General features: G+C 39.8%; 1 protein-coding gene across 3 annotated transcripts in view; it reads left to right on the forward strand.

The window, feature by feature from the left end:
- CSMD3 (CUB and Sushi multiple domains 3) overlaps positions 1-27,243 on the forward strand; it is a 1,168,908-nt gene that overhangs the window by 818,967 nt on the left and 322,698 nt on the right. For all 3 annotated transcript variants that reach the window (XM_077808852.1, XM_077808853.1, XM_077808854.1), the window contains 2 exons: positions 10,493-10,684; positions 25,516-25,654. In XM_077808852.1, coding sequence (XP_077664978.1) covers positions 10,493-10,684; positions 25,516-25,654 — 331 coding nt within the window. The remainder of the gene's footprint in view (positions 1-10,492; positions 10,685-25,515; positions 25,655-27,243) is intronic.

Genomic DNA, 27,243 nt, shown 5'->3' on the forward strand with positions numbered 1-27,243 from the left:
GTCAATACTTAAGTAAAGGGGTTAGCTCAAGTTTGAGGCAGCTTGAATTTTTTAAACAACTGTCTGAACTGCCCTTGGTTCAGGACAATATGAGTTTGAAATACAGTACCCCGACTTATGGAAAGACTTAAATAAGGTGCATAGGGTCTGGAAATACACATTGGGCTTAGACAGGTTAAGAATAAACTTGTTTGGGAAATGTCTTTCTGTCTGAGATGCTCTGGCTTCTAGATTGCTTGGAATTTGAGAAGCTTGGAGTTTGAATACAATAGGGTTGTGTCCTGAAAATGCATTCCATAAAGTTAAACCAAACAAAGCCACAAACCGCTCCCCTTCCCCTGCCAAAGAAAAACAACCCAAAACACTTTGGCACGTATTCAGTGGTGTTATTCCTGATTTAAATCAGTATAAAAGAGGAGAATCGGGCCCTTTAAATTATAGTACAGTTGCCATGCATTCAAAAAACTCAATTTATAAATCACTGTTTACTGCAAGTAATCTTGATACATTTTACAAATTAACTCTATCAGTGGTTACATTATTACACCTACATTGCTATGTTTAAAAAATAGCTTTATTGTATATAAATGGAGCTGTTATCTCCTGAAAGTAACAGTCAAATAACAAATTGTCATGGCTTTTGAATTGTCAGGAACCTTTGAACCCCCTGAGTATGTTATTTCCTTTCTGAGATAGAAATGATTGACATAGACACAGAGTATCAACTTTATTTACAAGAATGTACACCGGTACATGATTATTAGAGGACTCCATGACAATGTATTTTATACCATGCCTCATGGAGTAATAGATTCATAAATTTCAAAGCCAGAAAGGATCATTGTGATTATCTGGTTTGACCTCCTGTATACAACAGTCTTAAAATAGACATAAGGAAGTACTTCAAATAATGCAGTCAGCCTGTGGAACTTGTTGTCAGGGGATATTGTGAAGGCCAAAAGTATAACTGGGGAAAAAAAGAATTAGATAAGTTCATGGACCATAGGTCCCTCAATGGCTATTAGCCAAGATGATCAGGGATGCAGCCTCATGCTCTGGGTGTCTCTAAACTTCTGACTGCTGGAAGCTGGGACTGGACAATAGAGGATGAAAATTGTCCTCTCAGTAAATTGTGCTGTTCTATTCACTCCTCTGAAGCATCTAGCAGCAGCCACTGTCAGAAGACAAATACTGAGCTAGATGGACGATTGGTCTGACCCAATATGGCCAGTCTTATGTTCTTAGAACATGGGCCAGAGAACTTACCCAAAATAATTTATTTTGAATTAAAAAAATAAAATCCAATCTTGATTTTAAAATTGCCAGGAATGGAGAATCCACCATGACCCTTGGTAACTTGTTCCAATAATTAATTATCCTCATGGTTAAACTTTTAATGCTTTATTTCCAGACTGAATTTGTCTAGCTTCACCTTCCAATCTTTGCATCTCGTTATACCTTTGTCTGCTAGACTGAAGAACCCATTATGAAATATTTGTTCCCCATGTACTTACAGACTGTGATCAAGTGACCCCTTAACCTTCTCTTTGTTAAGCTAAATAGACTGAGCTCCATGAGTCTATCCCTATAAAGCATGTTTTCTAAACCTTTAATTACTCTTGTGGCTCTTCTCTGAACCTTCTCCAGTTTATCAACATCTTTCTTGTATTGTGGACACCAGAACTGGACACAGTATTTCAGGAGGTGGTCACACCAGTGCCAAATTCAGAGGCAGAATAACCCTCTCTATTGCTACTAAAGATTCCCCTGTTTATGTATCCAATGATCTCATTAGCCCTTTTGGCTACAGTGTTGCACTGGGAGCTCCCGTTCAGCTGATTATTCAACACAACCCCCAGATATTTTCCAAGAGTCACTGCTTCCCAGTATAGAGCTCCTCCCCCCTCCAATCTTGTAAGGATGTCCTACATTCTTTGTTCCTAGATGTATGTATTTACATACTACTAAAACATACAGTGTTCACTTGTGCCCAAGCACTCCAGATCACTCTGTATTTATGACCTGGCCTCTTCATTATTTAACACTCCCCAGTCTTTGTGCCCCTTGCAGACTTTATCAGTGATAATTTATGTTCTCTTCCAGGTTATTGATTAAAAAAAAAATAAAGATCATAGGGCCATGAACCAATCCCTGAGGGATCTCAATAGAAACACACTCGCTTGATGATGATTCCCCATTGAGAAATACATTTTGAGACCTCTCAGTCAGTCCATTTTTAATCAATTTAAAAAATGTTTGTCATGTTAATTTTGTATCGTTCTTGTGGGTTTTTTTAAGCAAAATGTCATGTGAGACCAAGTCAAATGCCTTACAGAAGTCTTATATTAACACTGTTACCTCTATTAACTAAATTGTAATCTCATCAAAAATGTGTATTAAGTTAGTGTGACAGGATCTAACTTCCATAAACCTACGCTGATTGTCACTGATCCTTTTATTAATGGAGTCCTGTATCAGCTGCTCCATTTTCTGCCTGGGACCAGTGTCAGACTGCCAGGCCTATAATTAACTCGGTAATTCCTGTCAGTTTCAGGGTAGTTGCACCTATATTCCCCCCTCCGTAGTCTCTTGAGAACACCCACTTAAGGTTTCTGGCTCCGAGCTCTCACCTCTCTTGGGCAAAGACCTATTCCTCTCTCCCTCCTGACCAGGATTTTAAGGATGCACAGCTTCCTGCCATACATGGTGATCTTTCCAACAAGCCAGTCTAGCTAAATGCTAGCTCCCATGTTTTGCTCTCTGTGAGTGCTATGAAGAGTGTATTGCCAGCCATTACAGGACACGAGATTGCTTTTTTTCTAAGCAAGCATCTTTATTCTAAAGATAAAAGCATTATAGAGAAAACAGGTTTAAAAAAAATGAAAGTTCCTATACTCAAGCTAAAAGCTTACCAGAGATCACCCATCACTGTTATGGGGCTGTAGGAGGCCAAAGTCTTTTCAACCCTTCTGCATTTAATGAGGCCCTTGGACAGATGGAATGGATTGTCTGTTTGCTGGATCAGAAAGAAGGTCCCGAGTCAGTTTAAACCCAGCTTTTTTTTATATCGAGCAATCTTTCTTTGTATGTTGCTTTTTGGAAAAAAAAAATAGTTTGAGCCAATTATATGCAACCATCCCCAGTAATTGCTATTTCTGTGGAAGTAACCTATGTGATTCACCTTAGTTGTCCACTGCTGTTTTTAGTTCTTGGTGGAGTTCTGGCGACTCTTTCATAGAGTTGCACAATCCTTGGCCCACAGTGTTAAATAATTCATTCATACAGTTAACATAATATGGTTCCCAAAAATATTGCATAAAGTTGCAACATCTGTGACAATCCCATTTACCCTTTTTAGCTTTCTTCCACTCTCTTGGTATTTCCCCAGTGTTACAAGACTTACTTAAAATCAACATTAATGATTTAGTAAGCTAATTGGCCAGCTCCTTTAAAACTCTTGAATGTTAATTCTCTGATGTGCTAATTTAAAAATGGCTAACTTTAGCGGCTCCTGTTTAACAACCTCATAAGTTACTACTGAAATGTAAAGAGTATCTTCATCATTATGAGAAGAGTAAATCGTGTTTTTTCCCCAAATTCAGAACAGCAATATTTATTGAACCCTTTTTCCTTTTCTGCTTTGTTGTTGTTATTATTTATTATTATTATTATTATTATTTATTATTTATTGATGATGCTACCATTTCCATCTAGGAACTGGGCCAGTACTTTTCTTAGGATTATTTTTGTTTTTAATATATGGGGGGGGGGGGGACCTCCTACTTATTTTCCTTAATTCTTCTGGTAATAGATTTTTTTTCTTGTGTCCCTTTGCTTCCTTTATTAGTTTTCTACAATCCCTAGCTGCTAAATTAAATTAATTTCTAAGCAGAGCATAGAATGTTAGCAGACAATATGGTGTTCAAACCCAGTCTAGCTAGCCTCAAACACTTAGATTTCCTTGGTTGTTGCCATTGAGCAGGGCTATCGCTCATTCCCCGGTCTAAATCTCACACAAGTCCACCATTGGGCTAGAGTCATTGGCCTGAAAATGATCAATCTCTTTAAATATTTAAACTGGTGTAATGCTATTGAGTGACTTCAGTGGTGTTATTCCTGATCTACATTGGTGTCTCCTGGCTGGGGTGACCGTGGTGTAAAAGTTGCCCGACCCCTCTGAATCCCCACCGCAGACACATGCAAATACCAAACACACACATGAGCACACTGCACACATGTGAACGAACACACACACACACACACACACAGTGCGTGCATGCATATATAACCCACACACGACCTGGGTGTGGTGCTCTGTCCCATCTAGTGGCACCGAGACCTCTTAGAGAGAGTAATGAGTCTGCTCTATAGCCTTAGCTAAGGGGCATGTGGCTTTTAGCTCATGCAGTAGAGGCTCATGCACTAAGCTCCAAAGGTCCCAGGTTCAATGACACCTGCTGACAACACACAAATATTCACTCTATTAATACTTCCCTTGAGATGTGTGGATCTGTGATAGCTATTAAACTGAGCATTGGATCAGAGTCCTTTTCCCATATGAAATATAGCTTGCAGCAATATATGTGTGTTTCATAACTTCACCACAAAGTTCAATAGCTGTGATCAGTAGGGGTCCTTTTGTTGCACCACAAATTAATTACTGCCAAGATAAGAATATAATGCAGATTGTCCTTACACACAATTTTTAATTGAGCATGTCACAAGGAGCTTTACAGTCTATCAACAAGCTTATGATAAGCTGTGGTAGTCAGCTCCATTCACTTCACAGAAATACTTCTTTCAAGACTGCATTGCAGGTGTAATAGCAAGGTTATAAAGGACTTTATCTTTGCTAGAATTTGTGCTTACTCCACAAATTTTCATAGGGAAAGATGATTGAGAGAATTGAACAGCTAATAGAAAGGGATTCTTCAATACAGCCAGAAGGTACTTAAGACAGTTGACGAGAGAGTGGTGGAAGGAAGAAAGGAAATAAAAAAGGCATAAAAATGAGACAAAAGAGAGAATAAGGAGTAGAAAGCAAGACAAAAATCCAATAAAAAGACACCTCACAAAGACGATAAATGCATTTCAGAAAAAAAATACAAACCGTATTAATAATGAGCGAGTGTCAGACACAGAAAACTAGACTAGGAGTTATACAAAGCAGCTGTTGGGAAAGTTGTGGGACTAGTGGTATCCGAATAACCCCCATTCTCAAGTGATGCATAGATAGCATAAGGATGCATAGTATAGAGCTTTGGCCCACACCTGTCTCCTGCATGTGCAGTGTTAGATTGGTTTTGTTTTCTGTGTTTTGGTCAGTTGTTTTTTTTTTTTTTTGTATTTTTTTTGTTTGTTCGGGTTTTTTTTTTGGGGGGGGGAGTTGGTTTTTTTTGCATCTGGCCCTATGTAAAGCATGTTTCTGCATTCTAGAATACTTATCCTGGGTATTTTATTTTACTAGGAATCTGACCACTTCCTTTTCCCCTTCAAAGCAAACACATGAGAGAAATGACTAGTTACAAACCATCTCTTACTATGCTGAAAATTATATTTATTGAATTTTAATAGCTGAATGATGAAAGTTGGTATTGACATGTCAACAGACAAAGAAACTATGAGTATTAGAAATGCAATAAGAGAACTATTAATTTCACTGGGTAGAACAAACACAAGATCCTTTGAAATTAACAGCAATATATTAAGAAAGGAAAAACTCATGAAGATAATATATTCTTTTAGCTAGGTTTTAACCCTCAGTTATTCTTGCAGCAGAAAATGGAATCTGGGAGGAAGTAAAAATAATACATATTACAAGATTACAAATGGAAGTTTTAATACAAAAGATTTGTATATACCAGTAGAGATTGCATTCCATTTGAGTGTATTTTAAGAATACATTACTTCATATATAGAACAACATATAAGACTACCTTTTCAAATCAGTGTTCCAAATAATGCTGGCTAAAAAATGGGAGGAAAAGCATTAGCATGCTCTTTTTTTTTTTTTTTTTTTTTTTTTTTACTTTTAATAGAAATATTCTTATCAGTTCTCTTCACAGTTTGTTTCTGTGTACAGTGGTATGATCTTAAAAGAGCCCACTGGTTTGAGAGAGGTTCCCTATGCTTTTAAATGGAGAAAATTGGTAGAACTGGTGGTATCTCCCAAACCTAATACATATTTTTAATACAGATACAAATAAGAAACTCAAAAGCATCAGAAGCATGGCAGATCTGTGTAGGTAAAACCAGTGCAGTACCCATACACCATCTTCCCCACAAATCTATCAACCATCTATTGTTATGTAGCTGTATCCTTGAAAAGCTATTAGTGACGAATAGGGAATAAAACTTCCAAAGTATTGTGTGACAAGCTGTCTTAATTATCCAACTCTTCTAGTAATTTATAGGTTTTCAGACTGCTTACAATTAATAATAATAAAAAAATTACTCAAAGGGACCAGCTCTTCTTGTCATAAGACTAAAGAGTCTTTGCTTGTTAAAGTACAGAAATTGCATTCCAACATATGTAGCAATGCAAAAAAAAAAGTAAATTATATCAATATTGTATAGTAAATTATTTTTTCTTCAAAATTTCAACTACAAAGTATTTATATCAGTCTTGGACTCTGTATCTGATTCTTGAAGTGAGACCGGTTCAGTGTCCTCTCCTTTTTTCTGGGTTGCTCTTCTAAATACTTACAAATAAGCAGAACTCTAACTGGGATATGAAACTATAGATCTGACCCAGTTTTATTTACAGTGTCTCTTACATGAAAGTTTTTCCATCTTTTTTTAAGTAAAAGAGGTGTGCAGTTTGGATAAATGCAGAGTTTGATGGTGTGGAAAAAGAATTCATTTGAAATTTTGCTTTAAAAAACATCTTATAGAATAAAGAAAAGGAGTACTTGTGGCACCTTAGAGACTAACCAATTTATTTGAGCATAAGCTTTCATGAGCTACAGCTCACTTCATCGGATGCATATTGTGGAAAGTACAGAAGACGTTTTTATACACACAAACCATGAAAAAATGGGTGATTATCACTACAAAAGGTTTTCTCTCCCCCCACCCCACTCTCCTGCTGGTAATAGCTTATCTAAAGTGATGATTCTCCTTACAATGTGTATGATGATCAGGGTGGGCCATTTCCAGCACAAATCCAGGGTTTAACAAGAACGTCTGGGAGGGCAGGGGGTAGGAAAAAACAAGGGGAAATAGGTTATCTTGCATGATGACTTAGCCACTCCCAGTCTCTATTCAAGCCTAAGTTAATTGTATCCAATTTGCAAATGAATTCCAGTTCAGCAGTCTCTCCCTAGAGTCTGGATTTGAAGTTTTTCTGTTGTAATATCGCAACTTTCATGTCTGTAATCGTGTGACCAGAGAGATTGAAGTGTTCTCCAGCTGGTTTATGAATGTTATAATTCTTGACATCTGATTTGTGTCCATTTATTCTTTTACGTAGAGACTGTCCAGTTTGACCAATGTACATGGCAGAGGGACATTGCTGGCACATGATGGCATATATCACATTGGTAGATGTGCAGGTGAACGAGCCTCTGATAGTGTGGCTGATATTATTAGGCCCTGTTATGGTGTCCCCTGAATAGATATGTGGGCACAGTTGGCAACGGGCTTTGTTGCAAGGATAGGTTCCTGGGTTAGTGGTTCTGTTGTGTGGTATGTGGTTGCTGGTGAGTATTTGCTTCAGGTTGGGGGGCTGTCTGTAGGCAAGGACTGGCCTGTCTCCCAAGATTTGTGAGTGTTGGGTCATCCTTCAGGATAGGTTGTAAATCCTTTATAATGCGTTGGACGGGTTTTAGTTGGGGGCTGAAGGTGACGGCTAGTGGCGTTCTGTTATTTTCTTTGTTAGGCCTGTCCTGTAGTAGGTGACTTCTGGGAACTCTTCTGGCTCTATCAATCTGTTTCTTCACTTCTGCAGGTGGGTATTGTAGTTGTAAGAATGCTTGATAGAGCTATTACCAACAGGAGAGTGGTTTTTTTTTGGGGGGGGGGAGGAGAGAAAACCTGGATTTGTGCTGGTAATGGCCCACCTTGATTATCATACACATTGTAAGGAGAGTGATCACTTTACATAAGCTATTACCAGCAGGAGAGTGGGGTTGGGGAAGAGAAAACCTTTTGTAGTGATAATCACCCATTTTTTCATGGTTTGTGTGTATAAAAACGTCTTCTGTACTTTCCACAGTATGCATCCGATGAAGTGAGCTGTAGCTCACGAAAGCTTATGCTCAAATAAATTGGTTAGTCTCTAAGGTGCCACAAGTACTCCTTTTCTTTTGCAAATACAGATTAACATGGCTGTTACTCTGAAACCTGTTATAGAATGAGAGGGGTGTGTAAATTACCAATAGAGATGCGGTTGAGATTTCCCCCTTCCCCCCACCCCATATTTTAAGAAGTCTCTTAAATAAAAGCACTGGAGTAGAATTCTCCACATTAGACAAACGTAAGAACTCATTTAGCTATTCCCATAAAGCAAAGGAAAATCAGATGTATCTATCCTTTCGAGAACACCAGTGAGTCTTAAATACCTGATATGTGATTTTTTTCTTACCTCATCTATGTGAGAGAATAAGCTCTTACATTTTAAAATGTAAGTGAGACTGTCTGTTTAATGTGAAACTGTATATTCTAAATTAGTAGCTAACTGTGCAGTTTGTCAGATAAACTTACATAGGTCTTTGCAAATTGTCAAACCTCCTACGTGAGTTCATATATGAGATCTGACTTATCCAGAAATCCAAATTCAATAGCAGTCACATTGCTTATAGGCAGAGAAGGTGCCATCTTTAGTGTCCAACTCTTTGATTTAAGAGAGAAAAACAGTTTCTGGTCCAGCAAATTCTTATTTCTTTATCAATGGTGTGAATTCACATAGTCGAGAAGGAGGAGCCAAAAGTAAGTTAAACACGTCAGTATACAGTAAGGATAACAGATATGACAGTTGGCAGCTAACTCCGTGAAGGTGCAAGATGAGCTATCAAATAACTTTAACTGGCTTAGGGTTAACTTGTGCCTGACATACAGTGGCCTGTGCTGGGGATGTGTGAAGCTGCACCACCACTTTGGGGCCTGTAGCGGGGATTGTGTTAGCCTTTTGTCATGATCCAGTGATGGGATGTACAGGCTGGGAAGAGAATTGGGTGCATACAATTCAGCAATACTGAGGCAATCTCTACCTTGATCTCCAGAGTTCCTCCATAGTTGAAAAGTTAGAGTTGGGAGGTAAAAAGGAATTAGTATCAGAAATAATAATAATAAAAATCCCAGAGGAGAGGAACTTCATCCATTTTCTCTAGAAACCTCTAAAAAAGGTCAGTGATACCAGTGGTGACAAATGTCTTGGGGTGGGAAGGGCATGTGTGCATGTTTTATCAGCATGTTGCTGGAGGTCACAGAAAGTGAGGTTTATAATTTGAGATGATAGATACTTTTTTTTTTCCTCACCTTAAAGGTGCAAGTGCATACCCACTTATGGGAAAAAACCAATATATAAACAATAATATATGCCAGTACTATCACCTTACATTTTATAATACCAGCGTTCTCCCACCAGGTCCCAAACTGTTTGTAAGAATCACTTCAGGCACCATTAGGATGGAATGCAGCAATTGTTCAATAGTGCACAGTCATGCTATTCAATTGTTAAGGGCAGGATATGAGAACATTACTATTATATATACATATGCATTGTAGGTGGCATGTAAGTAGGCAGAATGTATTTTAGATGTAAAATTGAATATTTTGGCCATAGTATATAATATATAAAGTTTATGGGAAGATATTAAACAATCTCTGTGCACATTTGCTCTAGTAGTTACTGTGATTATACGTGCAATCGGAGTAATCGTGGGTGGAAATGGTGAGTTAGACATGTTACATGAGCTCAATTCTGCTTGCTGGTACTTTGATTGCAAGTTCTATCTGAGTAAAGTGCATTCATATTTTTAATAGGCCAGTGCATCAACAGTTACAAAAGCGGGACAGAATGTGGCTAACATAATGTGTATATTAAAAGTAACTTCAAGGTTTGTTACAAAATATTAAACAATGGATACATTTAAGAAAAACAGTATTCATAACATCTGGAGATGTAGTGGTACACAAATGAATTATGCAACTTGCTCTTCTTGAGCCAGCTTTCTCATTCTCCAAAATGTCCCTATGTTTAGCAACTCAGATTGTAAAGTCTGCTAGCAAATGTATGACTGCTTTGTCAGTATTGAAATGCTACATAGAAAAAATATATATAATACGTGACATTCAGTAATTAAAACAAATGGCAAATAAAATGAATAATTGTATCAAAGAAGCATTTTAACTGGCTGATTTTTGGTTAATTTCCCCAAACCACAAAGAACATGGAAGCTTGTTGGGACTGGAAGAACGACTTAACAGATATGAAAAACATACAGTATAATTAATGTGAATTAAAAGCTGACATTTCTTTTGTCCTTGTTAGGCTCTGTAGCCACTGCCTGCCGTGATCCTGGTGTTCCTATGAACGGAACTCGAAATGGGGATGGAAGAGAACCTGGAGACACGGTTATTTTTCAGTGTGACCCTGGATATGAGCTGCAAGGAGATGAGAGGATAACCTGCATTCAGGTAGAAAATCGGTACTTCTGGCAGCCCAGCCCACCAGTCTGTATAGGTATGCAGAAAACAAGAGAAAATGGAAATGCTTTTCTAATTGTGAAACCAAACCGCAGTTCGTCAAACAGTACTATAACCCTGCTTTTATGTAAAGATATTTTATTGGTCCACCTTCAAAAACTTATGGAACTAGCTCTAAGGAGTACTGTGCATCTGACAAATCACTTTGTAAAAGATCTGGTGGGAAATTATCCTGTTCTTCTTTCTTCAGTTATCAGCCTGGTGGCTCTCAAACACCCTTTTCTCATACTCTTCTTCACAGGTCATATAATCTACCATTAGATGGCCTGTGACAGAGGAAGCATGGGGGAAGATGTCAAAGACACCAATAGTTTTTTCTTGAAACAAAACTTAAAACAGTTGGGAAGTTACAGGGGACTGAGATTAAAGCTAATGTGCCAATCTTTAAAACGGGTAAATGGGATGACTTGGGTAACTATAGGCTGGTTAGCCTGATGTTGATCTGAGGCAAAATCATGGAAAGACTAACCTGGGACACACTCAGTAAAGAAGTAAAAGATGGCAGTGCAATTAAGCTGATCAGCGTGGTTTATGGAAAATATGCCAAACAAACTTGATATTGTTCCTTGATGAGAACAGAAGTTTGATTAAGGACGTCATCTGCTTATACTTCTGTAAGACATTTCACTCAACCACATATGTCATTCTGATTTTTTTTTTAAGAGCACTATACAAAATCAGTGTAGCCAATATTAAATGAATTAAAAACTGATTGATATATCAGCAAAAAAGTAATTACACTAGAGCAGTGGTTCCCAAACTTGTTCCGCCGCTTGTGCAGGGAAAGCCCCTGGCGGGCCAGGCCAGTTTGTTTACCTGCTGCGTCTGCAGGTTTGGCCAGTCGCAGCTCTCAGTGGCCACGGTTCACTGCTCCAGTCCAATGGGAGCTGCTGGAAGCGGCGCGAGCCGAGGGACATACAGGTAAACAAACTGGCCTGGCCTGCCAGGGGCTTTCCCCGAACAAGCGGCGGAACAAGTCTGGGAACTCTGCACTAGAGAATCATCATCCAACAAGGGGTTTCTAGTGGGGCCTTGCTGGGATCTGTTCTTGGCGCAATGCTATTCAATATCCATATCAATGATCTGGAAGTAAATATAAAATTACTACTGCTAAAATTTGCAGAAGACACACAAAGTGATGGAGTAGTAAATAATGATGAGCACTAGTCAGTTACACAGATCAACCTGCATCTCTTGCTAAAATGTATTCATGTGAACAGTATGCACTTCAGTGCAGCCAAATAGAACGTCCTACCTCTAGGAGCAAAGAATATAGATCACACTTGAATGATGGGGGATTTTATCCTGAAATGCACTGACACTGAAAAGGACTTATGGCTCATGGTAGATAACCATGAGCTCTCAGTGTGATACTGTAGCAAAAAGAGTAGAGATGTGATCCTTGGATGTATAAGCAGAGGGATGTCAAATACGGATTTGATACTATGTCTGTATATGAAATTAGTGAGACGGTTATTAGAATTTTTGTACCCAGTTCTGGTATTCACACTTCAAAAAGTTGAAAAATTGGAAGAGGTTCATAAAATTGCTACAGAATTTGTTTTGAGGTCTGGAAAACATGTCTTGTAGTGGCATAGGCAGAGTGTTTAGTGATATGATGTAGTATAATGATATTTATTGGCATTTATGTGATATTACTTGCATAATGTGTTCATAGTTTTACAAATCATGAATAATGAGCCAATTCTAAACCAGTAGTAGTAATTATATATTATTAATAAAACCCTTTTATACTGTTACTGCTACTACACACACCATGCACACACCATGTATTCTCTTTTTCTCCCTCTCTTGGTGTAGATATAAATATATATACTCTGATTTTCTAAACTGGGTAAGTGCAATCGCTTGCCTAATATCTGTGTGCAGTTTCCACACGTGTGTGCACAAACACCTAATTTGGACACACAATAACAGTAACCATTTATGCATATTAGGATGAAATGAGGCTTTAAATATTTTAATGTTGACTATGCATTATTATGAGCATTTATTACTGAAAGACTGAGGAGTGGTATCCAGATCTTATCTTGGTGTCCATAAGAGTTTCTAGGTTTCAGAGTAGCAGCCGTGTTAGTCTGTATTCGCAAAAAGAAAAGGAGTTCTTGTGGCTCCTTAGAGACTAACAAATTTGTTACTCTCTAAGGTGTCACAAGTACTCCTTTTCTTTTTATAAGAGTTTCTAGTGTTCCTTTTTTAGTCAAAAGCACTCAAAATCACTTTGAACTGCATTAGAACTTTCCTTGTAGTTCTTTCTAGATAGGAATGATACTATTTAGGCTACATCATGCCCACCTCAGACATTACTGCTTAGGCAGTAATATTTTCCAGGCTTAACTTCATCATAATTTATTGTTTAGTGAGGGCTGACAGTTTGCCATACGTATGACCACTTTGATGGGGAAATGAGAGGCAGGGCTAACTCTTGGTGACAATCCTCTTGTTCTACTCTGTGGCAGAATAGTAAGAAAGACCTGCATATCAACAGCACCAGAAAATTACCACGAGCTAAGTTTTGACACACTCATTTGGAATCATTAAATATCTGAAAATTAGAAATTCTGCTGTTTTGAGGGCCCCTGTAATTCCAACATGTCTTGAGCATGTAATTACTGAAGTTAGTGTAAAATAAGCATTGGCAAAAATAAGCATTGCATTATGCTGTTTCCTTTTCCTTCCCTTGTCTTGCTTCTCCCCCAAACAAAAACAATAATAAAAACTACAGAGTGTATGTTTGGCAACTGCTTTTCCATGATGATTTAAGTTCCCTAATTAATGGGAGCTTTAATACACGAACATTGAAGTACATGGATAGATAATCATAAGTTAACACTACCTTCCAGATATGCTCTACCTGTGGCTTTGTGCTATTCTTGGATAAATTGGACTGAAATAGCATGGGAGATTTCCTGGATTTTCATAGACTCATCGACTTTAAGGTCAGAAGAGACCATTATGATCATCTAGTCTGACCTCCCGCACAACACAGGCCACAGAATCTTACCCACCCACTCCTATAATAATCCCTTGACCTATGTCTGAGCTATTGAACTCGTGATTTAAAGACTTCAGGGTGCAGAGAATCCTCCAGCAAGTGACCCATGCTGCAGAGGAAGGCGAAAAACCCCCAGGGCTTCTGCCAATCTGCCCTGGCGGAAAATTCTGTCCCGACCCCAAATATGGCGATCAGGTAAACTTCACTCCTCTGGTTAGAAACCTTCGTCTAATTTCAAGTCTAAACTTCCTGATGGCCAGTTTATATCCATTTCTTCTTGTGTCCACATTGGTACTGAGCTTAAATAATTCCTCTCCCTCCCTGGTATTTGCTCTCTAAATATATCAGAGGGATAATCATATCTCCCCTCAGCCTTCTTTTGGTTAGGCTAAACAAGCCAAGCTCCTTGAGTCTCCTTTCATTGTGGCAGTATGATGTGACAAACTAGAAATACTGTGACTTTTTAAAAAATAGTATTTTTATTAAATATGAAATAGAAAAACACAATCAGTACAATAGGTCTTGTAGTTCAGTGTGACAGACTTTTGTATTAATAGTGGATGACAACATTAGACAAGGATAGGTAGGGTTTTTTGGGGTGGTTTGGGGAGTGCAGTAAGTTTGTGATTATGAAATAAATACATTTAATAGTATAGTAGAAAGAGCCTGAGACAAGACCTTGTAGCAGAAGCCCGGTGTGAGGCCTAAGGCCTGAACTAAAGTAGTGGTCAAGCTTTGCTGATAGAAAGCAAAGAAGCAAAGTTAGAAGTCAGGCTCTGCCTGCTTGCAAGCTCACAGAACCTGGCAAGAACAAGACCAATATTGCAAAAACCTACACATTCCTAAGAAAGGCTAGGCACAGGACACTTATGCAAACGCATTCCAGAAGGATGGTACCAGAACACCCTGATACCAAGTATGGTAAAAACACACTGCCCTCACAAAATATAACAGGAACACGCTGACCTCTCTTAAAGATAAGGTCAGGATGACAGTATAATGGATAGAGATGTTTTGATCAAACCAACATGTAAAAGGTAATGGGGCGGTAACAACCCATGTCAGGGGGAAATAACTAACTATGTCAGAGCAGCAAAACATAACTTATTTGTATTGGTGTATACAAAAGTCTTAGAGGGAGTGTCTTTGGCCAGCTTAGGGGAGATGGAAAGTCCCGCCATTCACTGAGCTGCATCCATTGTCATGGGCATACATGTGCTAGTGTAACTGTAGACATCGATCCGGGGAGCCAGGCCTGTGCTTTGTCAACAATAAACCTGGCCGGGTGCCTTCCTAGCTTACCTAATCTTGTGGTTCACGCAAGGTCTGCTGTGCCAGCTACCTCCTCAAAGCTGGGAAAGCATACAGAGGGAACACAAGCAGCCAAACATCTGACAACAAAGAGATTTTCTGTTTCTGGAGCTATCAAATATCTTATAATGCTGACAAGTAAAATGTCACCTTTAGGTTTCAGACTTCACAACTTATTCAAATGAATGAGGCATAGATCATCTCTCAAATATTTCAGGCCTTCTGCAGATTCAAGAAGGCAGCACTGCATAATTTTACATGTAGTTCAGATTTCCAAGGCTTTATTTTCAAAAAATAAAGCTAGAATTATTTTTTTTAAGTGGAAGGTTTGATTAGGAAGCACAGTTCTCCAGGATGGGCTGTGCAAAGGGTGGATTTCATTGCAAACTCTCACAGAATTGTGCAATAGCTGAAACCCTGCCTATATCATAATAACATCATGAATACAATATAAAAAAACCCCAAAAAATACCAAATGAAAATACCCTGTAACAGATCCTTTACAGCTTTTATTTTTATTCATGTTAGTGATCTGTGGCCTAGAGAACAATTTACAGGGAGGATTAACTAGTTTTATTTAAATGTATTTAAAAGCAAGTGACATCTTCAGTCTTTTTAGAGTTGTAATTATATAATGGTTCATGCTGTTGGAATTGTACAGTCCATTTTTAAAACAAAGAAAATTAACCAAGGGAAAACCAAACTGATCTTAAAAATCAGATCTTCATGAAACTAGATAGTTTTGCTCTTTATAGCAGAATTGGCATTAATAAGAAAAGAAAATGTTGCAATGTTCTTATCAATATTTGATTAATTTGAACAAATTATTCTAGGATGGCCAAACTTCAAACAGCTCTGTTCTTTGTGAAGATCTCTCAGTAATGATTATCCCAGATTAAAAACAAAAATACCCCTATTGAAACTGCATTTGATTGTTCTTGTCAGCATGTAATACATTAAAAAAAAATCAAATAAAAGGAAAGCCTGAAGGCACTGAGATAGCACATCTGGTACTACCACACAGATTTAATGGGTTCTAGGCTGACCTTTTGGAGATGGTGGACATTAAAAACATCTTAGACAGAGCTATGAATTACTTGGTAGAGTATTAGTTGCACTGTTCACGTCTTTCCTCCACCACCGGATCTATATAGTGGTATTAACAATGGCTATTGAGGCTTTACTGGCATGGCCTACTAGTAGTTCCCATTAAGGCATTGTAGAAAAGTGAATGTAAATATCATTAATCCTAGATTATTCAGCACTAGATTGTACCAGTGTGGAGGTGGTATGTGTTAGGGGGCTTATTCCTTCACCCACTTACTTCCCTGGTCCTTCTCGCATGAACAGAGAGCAACAATACCCGAAGTCCAAAGGTGCAAACAATTCGATGTTTATTGGGGTGAACTTCCAGCAAGCGTGATTCCAGTTTCCTTCCTTAGTGTCCCCCTTCCCAGCTCTGACACCACAGAGCCTTACACCTGTGTCCCTGTTCCCATTTCCCCTTTTAGCAAAACATGATTCCAATTTCCCCACCCCCATTCCCTGTTCCATCTCCCCCACCCACACACCCACCCCTTAAGGTTAACCTGTCCCCCTTATTTTCAAGCTTGACTTGTTTTTTTTCACCTCCCTTTCCTGGAGGCCCATAATCTGAGTCTTCTAGTAGCTTGTTTGCTGACCAGATATATTCATTATTTGCAGCTCCTTTGTGCCCATCAGCTAGGTAATTTGAATTTACACAGAGGCTTGCTAGCTTGCTTTTGGATCCAAAGCTGTTAGCAGCTCAGACACTGTCTTAAAAGGGAAACATTTTACTTCCACTAGAGTTCTCATTACTTTCCACTTTCATCTCCTGCTCCAAAACACACACAGATCTGAAAAAGAAAGCACAACCTATTGTGGCCCCTTTTGGAGCCCTAAGAGGATGTCAAGGTTCCTCCCCCACTCTGAACTCTAGGGTACAGATGTGGGGACCTGCATGAAAAACCTCCTAAGCTTATCTTTACCAGCTTAGGTCAAAACTTCCCCAAGGTACAAAATATTCCACCCGTTGTCCTTGGACTGGCCGCTACCACCACCAAACTAATACTGGTTACTGGGGAAGAGCTGTTTGGACGCATCTTTCCCCCCAAAATACTTCCCAAAACCCTGCACCCCACTTCCTGGACAAGGTTTGGTAAAAAGCCTCACCAATTTGCCTAGGTGACTACAGACCCAGACCCTTGGATCTTAAGAACAATGAATAATCCTCCCAACACTTGCACCCCCCCTTTCCTGGGTATGTTGGATAAAAAGCCTCACCAATTTGCATAGGTGACCACAGACCCAAACCCTTGGATCTGAGAACTATGAAAAAGCATTCAGTTTTTTACAAGAAGACTTTTAATAAAAAATAGAAGTAAATACAAATAAAGAAATCCCCCCTGTAAAATCAGGATGGTAGATATCTTACAGGGTAATTAGATTCAAAAACATAGAGAACCCCTCTAGGCAAAACCTTAAGTTACAAAAAAGATACACAGACAGAAATAGTTATTCTATTCAGCACAATTCTTTTCTCAGCCATTTAAAGAAATCATAATCTAACACATACCTAGCTAGATTACTTACTAAAAGTTCTAAGAATCCATTCCTGGTCTATCCCCGGCCAAGACGACTACAGACAGACACAGACCCTTTGTTTCTCTCCCTCCTCCCAGCTTTTGAAAGTATCTTGTCTCCTCATTGGTCATTTTGGTCAGGTGCCAGCGAGGTTACCTTTAGCTTCTTAACCCTTTACAGGTGAGAGGAGCTTTCCCCTTGCCAGGAGGGATTTCAAAGGGGTTTACCCTTCCCTTTATATTTATGACAGAGGATTTTAATTAAGTACCATGTTTTATTTGTATTTCTTTTACCCCTTCTCCAATATACATTGCACACGTCCTGGGAAAATGCACATTCCTTCCATATAGATTAACCTCAATAACATTATATTAGCCATATTAATTTTACACAAGGTGTAACTGCCTCCCCCATGCCCATAGACTTTTCATGCACACCCACCAAAACAACAGTCTGATCCCCCAGAGCCACCCCAAAGCTCAGTGTTTCCATCAGTGTGCTTGAGTGATATTATACTGAATTTTGAGATGTGGCTTCAAATGGTAGATATGGCTTAGTTCTGGGTGCAGGGTGTGTCCTTTCAGGTCAATTATGGGATAAAGATGGTTCTAAACAGAAAGATCACATAATTCTGAGCAGCATTTTCCACATGTCAGGTGGATGCTTGATTCTGAAATACCTGAGATTTAACTTCCTGCATGAATAAGGAGGGGAACAAAGAGAGAAAATCTTCAAATGATTTTAGAGCCTATTGCAAGGTGAGGAAATTACTGCTCCTGCAGTGTATTTTACCTAGAAGATGATTTATAAAGCTGAAGATTAAAGATGATTATTACACCAAGTATATATGTCTTTATCTTGGGCTCTGGAGAGCCTGCCACACTGAGAAATAGCTAGTCCTCTTGGCAAGAGGTAGACGAAAAGGATTGTCTCTATGGAGTGCCTACCCACGAAAACAGATACAGTCGTTGCTAAAGAATATAAATGAAACAGATATGAATGTTGACTGAGAAAGAGACTACAAACAGGAAATTAATAAACCAAGGGACCAGCTAAATAAAAATAATACAATAGTGTATATGGCTATGAGAAAGTCACTTATGTCAGTTTGAAACCCTAGATTTAAAATATATACCAGCAATGGTGGCTGCTTCTTCAACGCTTAGCCACAAGAGTCCAACATCTAAACAGACTCGATAAACCCATGTAATGGGGGGGGGGGGGTCTGCCTCTGGGCCGTCTCCACCCTTCGGTTAGTGGAATTTTATCCTAGATGTTACAAGCCACCCGGAGAATGGAGTTCACTGGAACGTCTTGTGGCATTCTCACGATATGTCCAAAAAGCGTAAGGCACCATCTGTGGACAATGGGCCCAGTAGCCTGTAGACCAGAGTGACCATAAGATGAAGTCATTCCACTTTATGCCCAATTGAATACGCTGGCATTTTGTGTGGAAAGCCTACAGCTTTGCCCAGCCTGAGTGGTGTAGTGTCCAAGTTTCACAGCATTACAACAGTACTGGGAGGATACAGCTCAAATAGATCCTGAACTTGGTTGTCATTCTGAGATGATGCTGGTTCCATATTCATTTTAAATTACCCATGGCAGATGCTGTGATGCCAATCTGATGGAGAACCTCTGTGTGAGAGTTGGAGGAACTGATGAGTATAGAACCCAAATAGCAAACATGGAGACCACTTTGACAGTTTCATTACTCAAAGAGATTGGAGTAGCAGGTGGACTTGGTCCTAGGTTTTGCAGCTTTGTCTTTGACCACAAAACATGAAGGTCAATCTTAGCCGACTCCTCCTCCATTTGCAGGAGTGCCTCGCAAAACCTGTTGGGGGTGTGTACTAGAAGAACAATGTCATCAGCGTAGTCAAAGTCTGAGAGCAAGAAATCACCAAACTTAATGCCTATGGACCTGACGGAATGCTACATTGCACAACAAAAGAGTGCAGGGGCCAAGACACAGCCTGCCTGACACCAATGGTTCCATTATGCAGCTCTCTAATCAATTCCAGCAGAGTGGTAGGACACCTATGCCATTTAAGGCCTTCCATAGAGTGACATGGTCAACTGAATCAAATGCAGACTTAAGATGGATGAAAGCGATGTGCAGGGGCTTCCTGAACTAATGGTGTATCTCCAACAACAAGCGGAGGGCCAAAATGGCATCTAATGTGGACCTGCTCCTCAGAAAGCCTGGCTGTTGGGAGAGACACTTCCAATGTAGCAGGGGCTCCAAGCATGCCAGCTCCAATCATGCTAGCAGAACATGCGTAAACACCTTCCCTGGAACAGACAGCAAGGTGATTGGCCTGTAGCTCTTATATTCACTATGCGGTGCCTTGCCCTTATAAAGTAAGATCACAATACCATCCTTCCAGGCGGTTGGCAAGGTTCCAGTTCTTCACACCAGATGAAAGATGGACAGAAGTGATTCTGCTATCGGGTCAATAGCACATGTTAGCAGATCTGGGGGGATTCCATCAGTGCTGGTTGCACATCCGTTTTTCAGTTTAGAGATGGCATGCTTCACTTCATCCAATTTTGATGCTTTAGTATAAGTGTCTGGGTCTTGAACCACAGTGGCTGCCAGATCATCCAGCTCTGAGCAAGCCACAGCTGGAGGGTGGTTCAGGGCACTGTGATAATGTTCCACTCAGAGTGAGAGGATGTCATCATCAAATTTACATAGTTGGCCTTGGCTTTCATTCAGGATGCTGTTCGTAGCGACTACCTCTTCACTGCTGGGGTTGCGGATCATGCAGGATGCTGGCTTTAAGTTGCCCCTGGCTAAGCCAAATTCAACATCATCCGCCCCTTGGTTATAATATTCCTCATGATCGCAGAGTGCCAGGGTGTTTAAATTTTCACTTCAGCTGATTACGAGTGTGCTTATTGCCATGCCGGTGGGCTGTGACCTTCAATTTAATTATCTGGAAGGCCACTTCCAATAACCATGGTTAGCGTGCTGGGCACCTAAAACCAATTGTACGCTCAGCAGATTGGTGAAGGATAGAAGTGAACAGAGACCAGGCAACCTCCATGTCTTCCGGCAGGTTGGCTAGAGCTGAGAATCTATTGCTGACATTGATACAAATCCTGTTGGCTAAACCTGGCATGTGAAGTGTGTGAACTTCTTTATCATTTCAGAGGGCGTACCTGCTCTTTGGCACTTCAACACAATATGGGCAACCACTAGGTGGTGGTCTGTGTTCGCTGCACATTCAGCACCATGATATTCTCTGTCATGTGTGATGATGTGGTGCAACTCCTTGAGTGACACCATCGTGCGAGATCCATGACATCTGGTGTATGCATCACTGCTTTAACCATGATCCAAGAATGGAAAGATTCTGGGAGGCACAGAATGTGAGCAAGTGGCAAGAGTTACCACTGGGTGTACCTGAACCATAATGACCAATGACCTGTTCAGACTTAGTTTGTAAAGAGCCAGTAACTGCATTTAGGTTACCCAGGATCAGAAGATTATCATGTGGAGGGACTGTGGGTACTGGAGATTCCAATTGATCGTAGAAATGATCTTTTACTGAATCAACAGATTCTTCTGTCAGAGCATAGACTACTATGATAGCAAGATAACCATGCCGGAATTTAAGACATGTCATAAGTAACCGAGAAGACATGGGTGTCCAGGTTATCAAGGAGGATTTGGCCTCACCTTCAGTATTAGTGCTACCCCCTGGGGCCACCAGAACACAGAAGTAAAGAATCTTCCACCTTGTGACATCTGTCACCAATCAGCCTTGCTTCAGTTAGGCCTGCAATTGATATGCCAAGATGGTCCATTTTACATGAGACAGTGACCTGATGACCATGCCTGTGAAGAGTTGCAACATTCCAGGTTGCAATTTTGATGGACTGGTGGAGAACTCAGTTACAATTGGATACATTGCCACAGTATACTGCAGTCGTGCCTTCCGACATCAGAGGGCATGCATCCCCAGGGGGGCTTCGGCACAAGCCCATTGTATTTACACCAAGGGAAGACGGCAACAGCAAGGCATCTACTGCTGAGAGTAAGGCAGGGGTTTAACTGGATGCTAAGTTATTCATGGTCAAAAGCAGGGGTCAGCAACCTTCGTCATACGGCCCATCAGGGTAATCCACTGGCAGGCCACGAGATGTTTTGTTTACGTTGATCATCTGCAGGCATGCCCCCCCCCCCGCAGCTCCTAGTGGCCGCAGTTCACTGTTGCCATCCAATGGGAGCTGTGGAAAGTGACACAGGCCGCAGGGACATGCTGGCCACCGCTTCCCGCAGCTCCCATTGGATGGGAATGGTGAACTGCAGCCACTTGGAGCTACGGGGGGCTGTGCCTGCAGACGGTCAATGTAAACAATGTCTCACAGCCGCCAGCAGATTATCCTGATGGGCCGCATGCTGAAGGTTGCCGACCCCTGGTCAAAAGCAAGAGCGAATGATTGTCCCAAAAAATACCTGGTCCCACTGAAATGAGACAGAGGCACAGTAATGCAACCCTTTTCCTCGTCTACTGGTACTGGCTTCACACTACGTGACCCGAGCCATTGAGTCTTTCTCAGAGACTTCCTTCACCTTGAATAGGTAGGTGCAGCTGCTGCCCTACATCTTTGTTGCCTGTGTTAGCCATCATTTTCAGGGTTCTTTTTGGACCTGTCCACCTCACATAATGCCCAAGGTGATATTTTGAACAAGCCTTCATAGCTGATGGTATAGCTCCAATGAGTGATCCCCTACTTCAGATGTTACACCCCTCCACCACGATGAAGTACAGGTCAGACTCGGGGGCAATGGCTAAATTCTGGGAATTCCACCTGACACTGTTTCCAGAGGCGGATGTATTTATGCAGAACCTAATTACAGACACCTTAGGTTTAGCCATTAAAGCAGAATTTCCACAAGTAGAACCTAACAAATAAGCTACAGTAAATTGAGACGACAAACCAGGCAACCAGGGGACTGCCACCAGTGAAAGAATAGAGCTTAGAACACACACTGATTCAGAGCTGATGGTTTGCCTTAACTTACAATGGAGAGAAACAAGACTTCTTCTTTTACTGGCCTCTTTGCATTCCCACTCTTGGGGTGTGCTGATGGTTCAGGTTTCCCCATCAGAGAATTTCAAGTATGTTAATGTGTAGAGGTCATCTCAAAGAAGTCTGGTTATAGGTGAGTAAACTTCATTTCTTCTTCGGTTCACTTCTTCACATTCCCGCTCTTGGATGTGTGAATGGTGCAATTTGGACCATTAGTATATCACAAGAGTATGAATGTAGACGTCATCTTGAACTCCAGCTACAGTGAACAACTTTCATATTGTATGTATCCATATAATTTTAGAATGTTTGCATAAATTCTTATTGGCTTAGTATGATGGAGCTTTATGGTGAATTCTGTTAAAGGCAATCTTAAGAAATCATGTGGGTTTTGTTTGTTTTTCATTCTTACTTCTGAATTATCACTGCATGCAAATCAATGAAATCAAACTTCTGACTTACAGCAATGTAAACCTCCATTTTGAAAAGACAGAACAGTATCTATTAAGCACATTATTGCAAAGGCAAGTCAATTAAATTATTATCGGCACTAATTCGTACTTCCACAAGCTGTTAAATTCTTTACCTACAACCCAGTGGCATTCAAGTATGTGCATAATACTATCCTGCCTTTGGAAACCTCAGAAAAACTATTTCCAGTGTAATCCCAATAACTGAAGAATCACCGGCAAGGAAAGCAAACACATCTGTGCTAATGACTTTGAAATATATTTGGTCCATATGGCTAAATGATTGTTACATGCAGTTACTATTACCACTGAATTCCAATAATTATATGGTTTGGACACCCTGAAAATTCTTGTTTGCCTCTCATTGATTTAAGACAAAATAGTGATTTAAAAATCCATTACCACCTACTGTACCAATATGATTAAAAAAAAATCCAAGTATTGTTCCTCTGATAATGGATTCTTAGATTTCTCTATTCCTTGTCCTTTTTTTCTAAACAAAATATATATAAATGAATAATATTTTGATTCCAGTATAAAATGTCATCCCCTTATAAGATTGCACTTGTCCAATATACAATTACAGTTATATTACTTGAATTCATGATTGGCTTGTGGTTCAATTTCTCATGTAAGTGACTTTCATTCTATGAATTAGTTTGTGTTTGCTATCCTGGTGCAATCCGACACAATCTGTTTTATATCTACCATTTGCCAGTCAGCTGATACACTGGATAACAGAGGCTTTGTAGAAAATGTAAAGTGAATGATTATCTGCACTGAAATTCAAACACAATTTGTGAAGCCTACTCTAAACACCCAAGGATGAGTTTACTGCTTACTTTGCTTTTTAAGGTCTGTGATGATGATGATAATAAATAATAACAAAGGCAGCAGCAGTGATGAAGATAAAGTAATCACCTTGAGAAATGAGAACTTTCTCATAGTTGTTAACTGCATGACCATATACAATAGTCAATTCCTTAATGAATGGAATAGGTGTGACCACAATATAGTTGCTGTGCACTAGGGCCCCAATCCTGCACCATGCTCTTAGGGAATGTGAGTAGAGGCCCCTTCACCAGGGTCCCTCCTTCTTTTCTTCCTTCTCACACAGAATGCACATGGACATTGTGAATGGGTGGGAACTAGGGCTGGGGCTTCCAATGAACTCCCCATCCTCTCTGCATTAAAGCAGTCCTGGATACACAGAAACAATTCTTGCTGCTGAGAGATGCTCCCTCCGCCCCTCCCCACATATTGCCCTGTAAGTGGGGTGGCTGTCAGAGCTGTGTTTCCAGCTTGGTGTTACCTGTTGGGGTCAGGAAGGATTTTTTTCTCTAAGGAATATAAGCAAGCTGTCCAGTGAGTTTTTCACCTTCCTCACAGCATCTTGTGGTCCTGGTAGATTGGGGTCTTAAGAATAAGGATAGTACTGCCTCCCATCTGCACAATAATAACAGGGGAAGTAAAAATATAAATAATCATTTTCATAACTTGTGGCCAATGTGCAGTCACAGTCTACAAGGTCACAGCTCCAAGGGTAGACCAGAGTATGTGATCCAGGAGGGACTGGTGGATGCAGTTAGCCTGAGGGTCAAGGGAAAGTCTTAAGTGTTCTGAGAATTAGCTTCCTCTTGTCCATACCTTCCTCATTATTGTAACTGTCAGTAATGCTACCTTAATGGTTACAGCACTTACATAATTGTCCTTTAAAAATAAAACCCAAACTTCCCTGCATGCTGTTGGGCGCACATAGAACTTTCTTTGTTCTACTTTGAGTGTGCTTGTAGGATGTACTAATATTTTCTTTGTATGCCTGTAAGCCACACTTAGTAGCATAACTGTATGATATGTAGTTTGTAAAGCCCGCAGTCCCATCAAACTGGACTGCTGATAAACCCTACCAGATTGAAACTCACATACATGTGGTTGCATTTGTAACCTCGGTAAACCCTATTTCAGCGCTTAAAAAACAAAAACAAAAAACAAAAACAAAAAACCCCTGCCTTTGATGGTACTTGGTAATAGAAATCCTGAAGTGGCATGCTTATTGTGCTTGTTTGCAAATCATTATCCAGAATACTCTTCAAATTTAGAGCAGGTTCAGAAAAGCTCTGATGTTTATGCCATGGTAACAAACTTAAAGGATGTAAAGTTCAGTGACAAATTTGACTTTGTGGTAATTAGAAGATTGACTTATCAGAAATGTGACTTTAATTTTTGCTCCTATTAAAGTTTCCTTTGTGAACTCTTGCATTAAATACACAGTGTTTCTCATTTAACTCTTTGAAGACTCTCTACTTTCAAATGTTAGTAAACAGATTGCTGGTACTTACCTTTTTCCCTCCCCATTTACAGCACCCTGTGGAGGAAACTTGACAGGCTCATCAGGTTTTATTCTTTCACCAAACTTTCCTCATCCCTATCCGCATAGTCGAGACTGTGACTGGAGTATCACTGTTAATAACGACTATGTTATATCACTAGCATTTATCAGGTAAGCTGTTATTTGGCCATATTTTTTTTTAATCATGTTTACATCATTACCATTGGTGGCTGCTCAGATCTTGATAGGGTAAGAGCTGATAATACCTAGAGCACATTAAGTAACCATCAAAACTATCAGTAATTGTTACCTTTGTCAGCAGTCTCCGCAGAGACACCAAGGGCCGAATAAACAGAGACTTGAACACACACAGGGCTCAATCCTGCAAGGTGCTGAATATGCCCGTGAGATGCAGAAGGTCCTTAACTGACACTAACCAAACTGGAAGTGGAGGATGCTCAGCATCTTACAGGATCAAGCCTACAGAGAGATTCTCTCCATGACAAGGTCGGGAAGACAGAGTAAGCTAATTTGTGGGGTTCTCCCCTATCTGAAAGGAAGGACTTTTTTTTTTGACCAGAGGGCTGTCAGTTCAGCACCTTTCATAGGAAATGTGCACATGAGATTAAAGCAAAACATTAAAAGTAGTATTTGGATCCAGTTTTATTAGCCCACATTGTTACATAAAAATATGGTTCATGTGAGTAATATTTTCCTGGATATTAAATTTGGTTTGTTAAACACCTCTATCATAATGCAGCACTTACTACTGTTTCAGAGAATTCAGAGAGAATGTTGCTGTCTGCATGGTATTATAACCATAAAGCAAAACCAGACACTTTCTGTGGAAAAGTATTTATTTGAAGTTGATGTTTATTATTAATTATTATTGTAGTTCCCAAAGACCCCAGTTTGGTTTGAGGCCCCATTGTACTAGGAATTGTTCAAACATAAGAGACAAATCTTTCCCTGATTTTTTTTAGTCATATTATAAAATTTATTGCCTAGTGATTTTTTTAATGTTTACTTTCATCTGAACTATTGCTCACCAATTACTTATTACTCAATAGCAAAATATGCACATTAAATAGATACTTTTAAGATATCAGTTAGAACTTTTACTATGTCCAGGTAGGCTTTTTACTGTACTTTATGTTCAGAAGTCTCAATGAGTCATTTGATTTTTATAGATTCATAGATTCCAAGGCCAGAAGAGCCATTGTTATCACCTGGTCCCACCTCCTGTGTAACACAGGCCATAGAACTTCCCCAACCACCTTCACAAAAAGATGTTCAAAACTCACTCAAATAGGAGGAAGAGAAGGTTGAGTATCTGACCATTCCAGCTAGGTTGGTTGTAGCCAGACTGCCACTAACCCCTGGTATTGTCCCAGATTTCTGGGACTAGGGTCACCAAAAGGCCAAGCACTCACAGTGCTGGAAAGTTCAGTTTCAGGGGATGGCATGTACACTCTGCAAGTAACGTTATACTGTATCTTAACACATCCCTCCCCAGGTTATAGCATGATGGGTCCACTGGAAATTAAAATCACTGAATTTTGCACAACTCTAAAATAAATAAAGAAAAAGCAATTTCTCTTTCTCTCTCTCTCACTCACTCACACATACATACCTCATGGTAATATTTTTCTATGAGTTTGATACTCTGAATTTAGAAATATTTACATTAACAATTATTATCTAGAAAGATACCTGCATGGTTTCCAGACTGGCAGGAAAATAATTACAAAAGATAAAGA

This window comes from Eretmochelys imbricata, chromosome 2 (genome assembly GCF_965152235.1).
Source record: "Eretmochelys imbricata isolate rEreImb1 chromosome 2, rEreImb1.hap1, whole genome shotgun sequence".
Classification (NCBI taxonomy): Eukaryota; Metazoa; Chordata; order Testudines; family Cheloniidae; genus Eretmochelys; species Eretmochelys imbricata.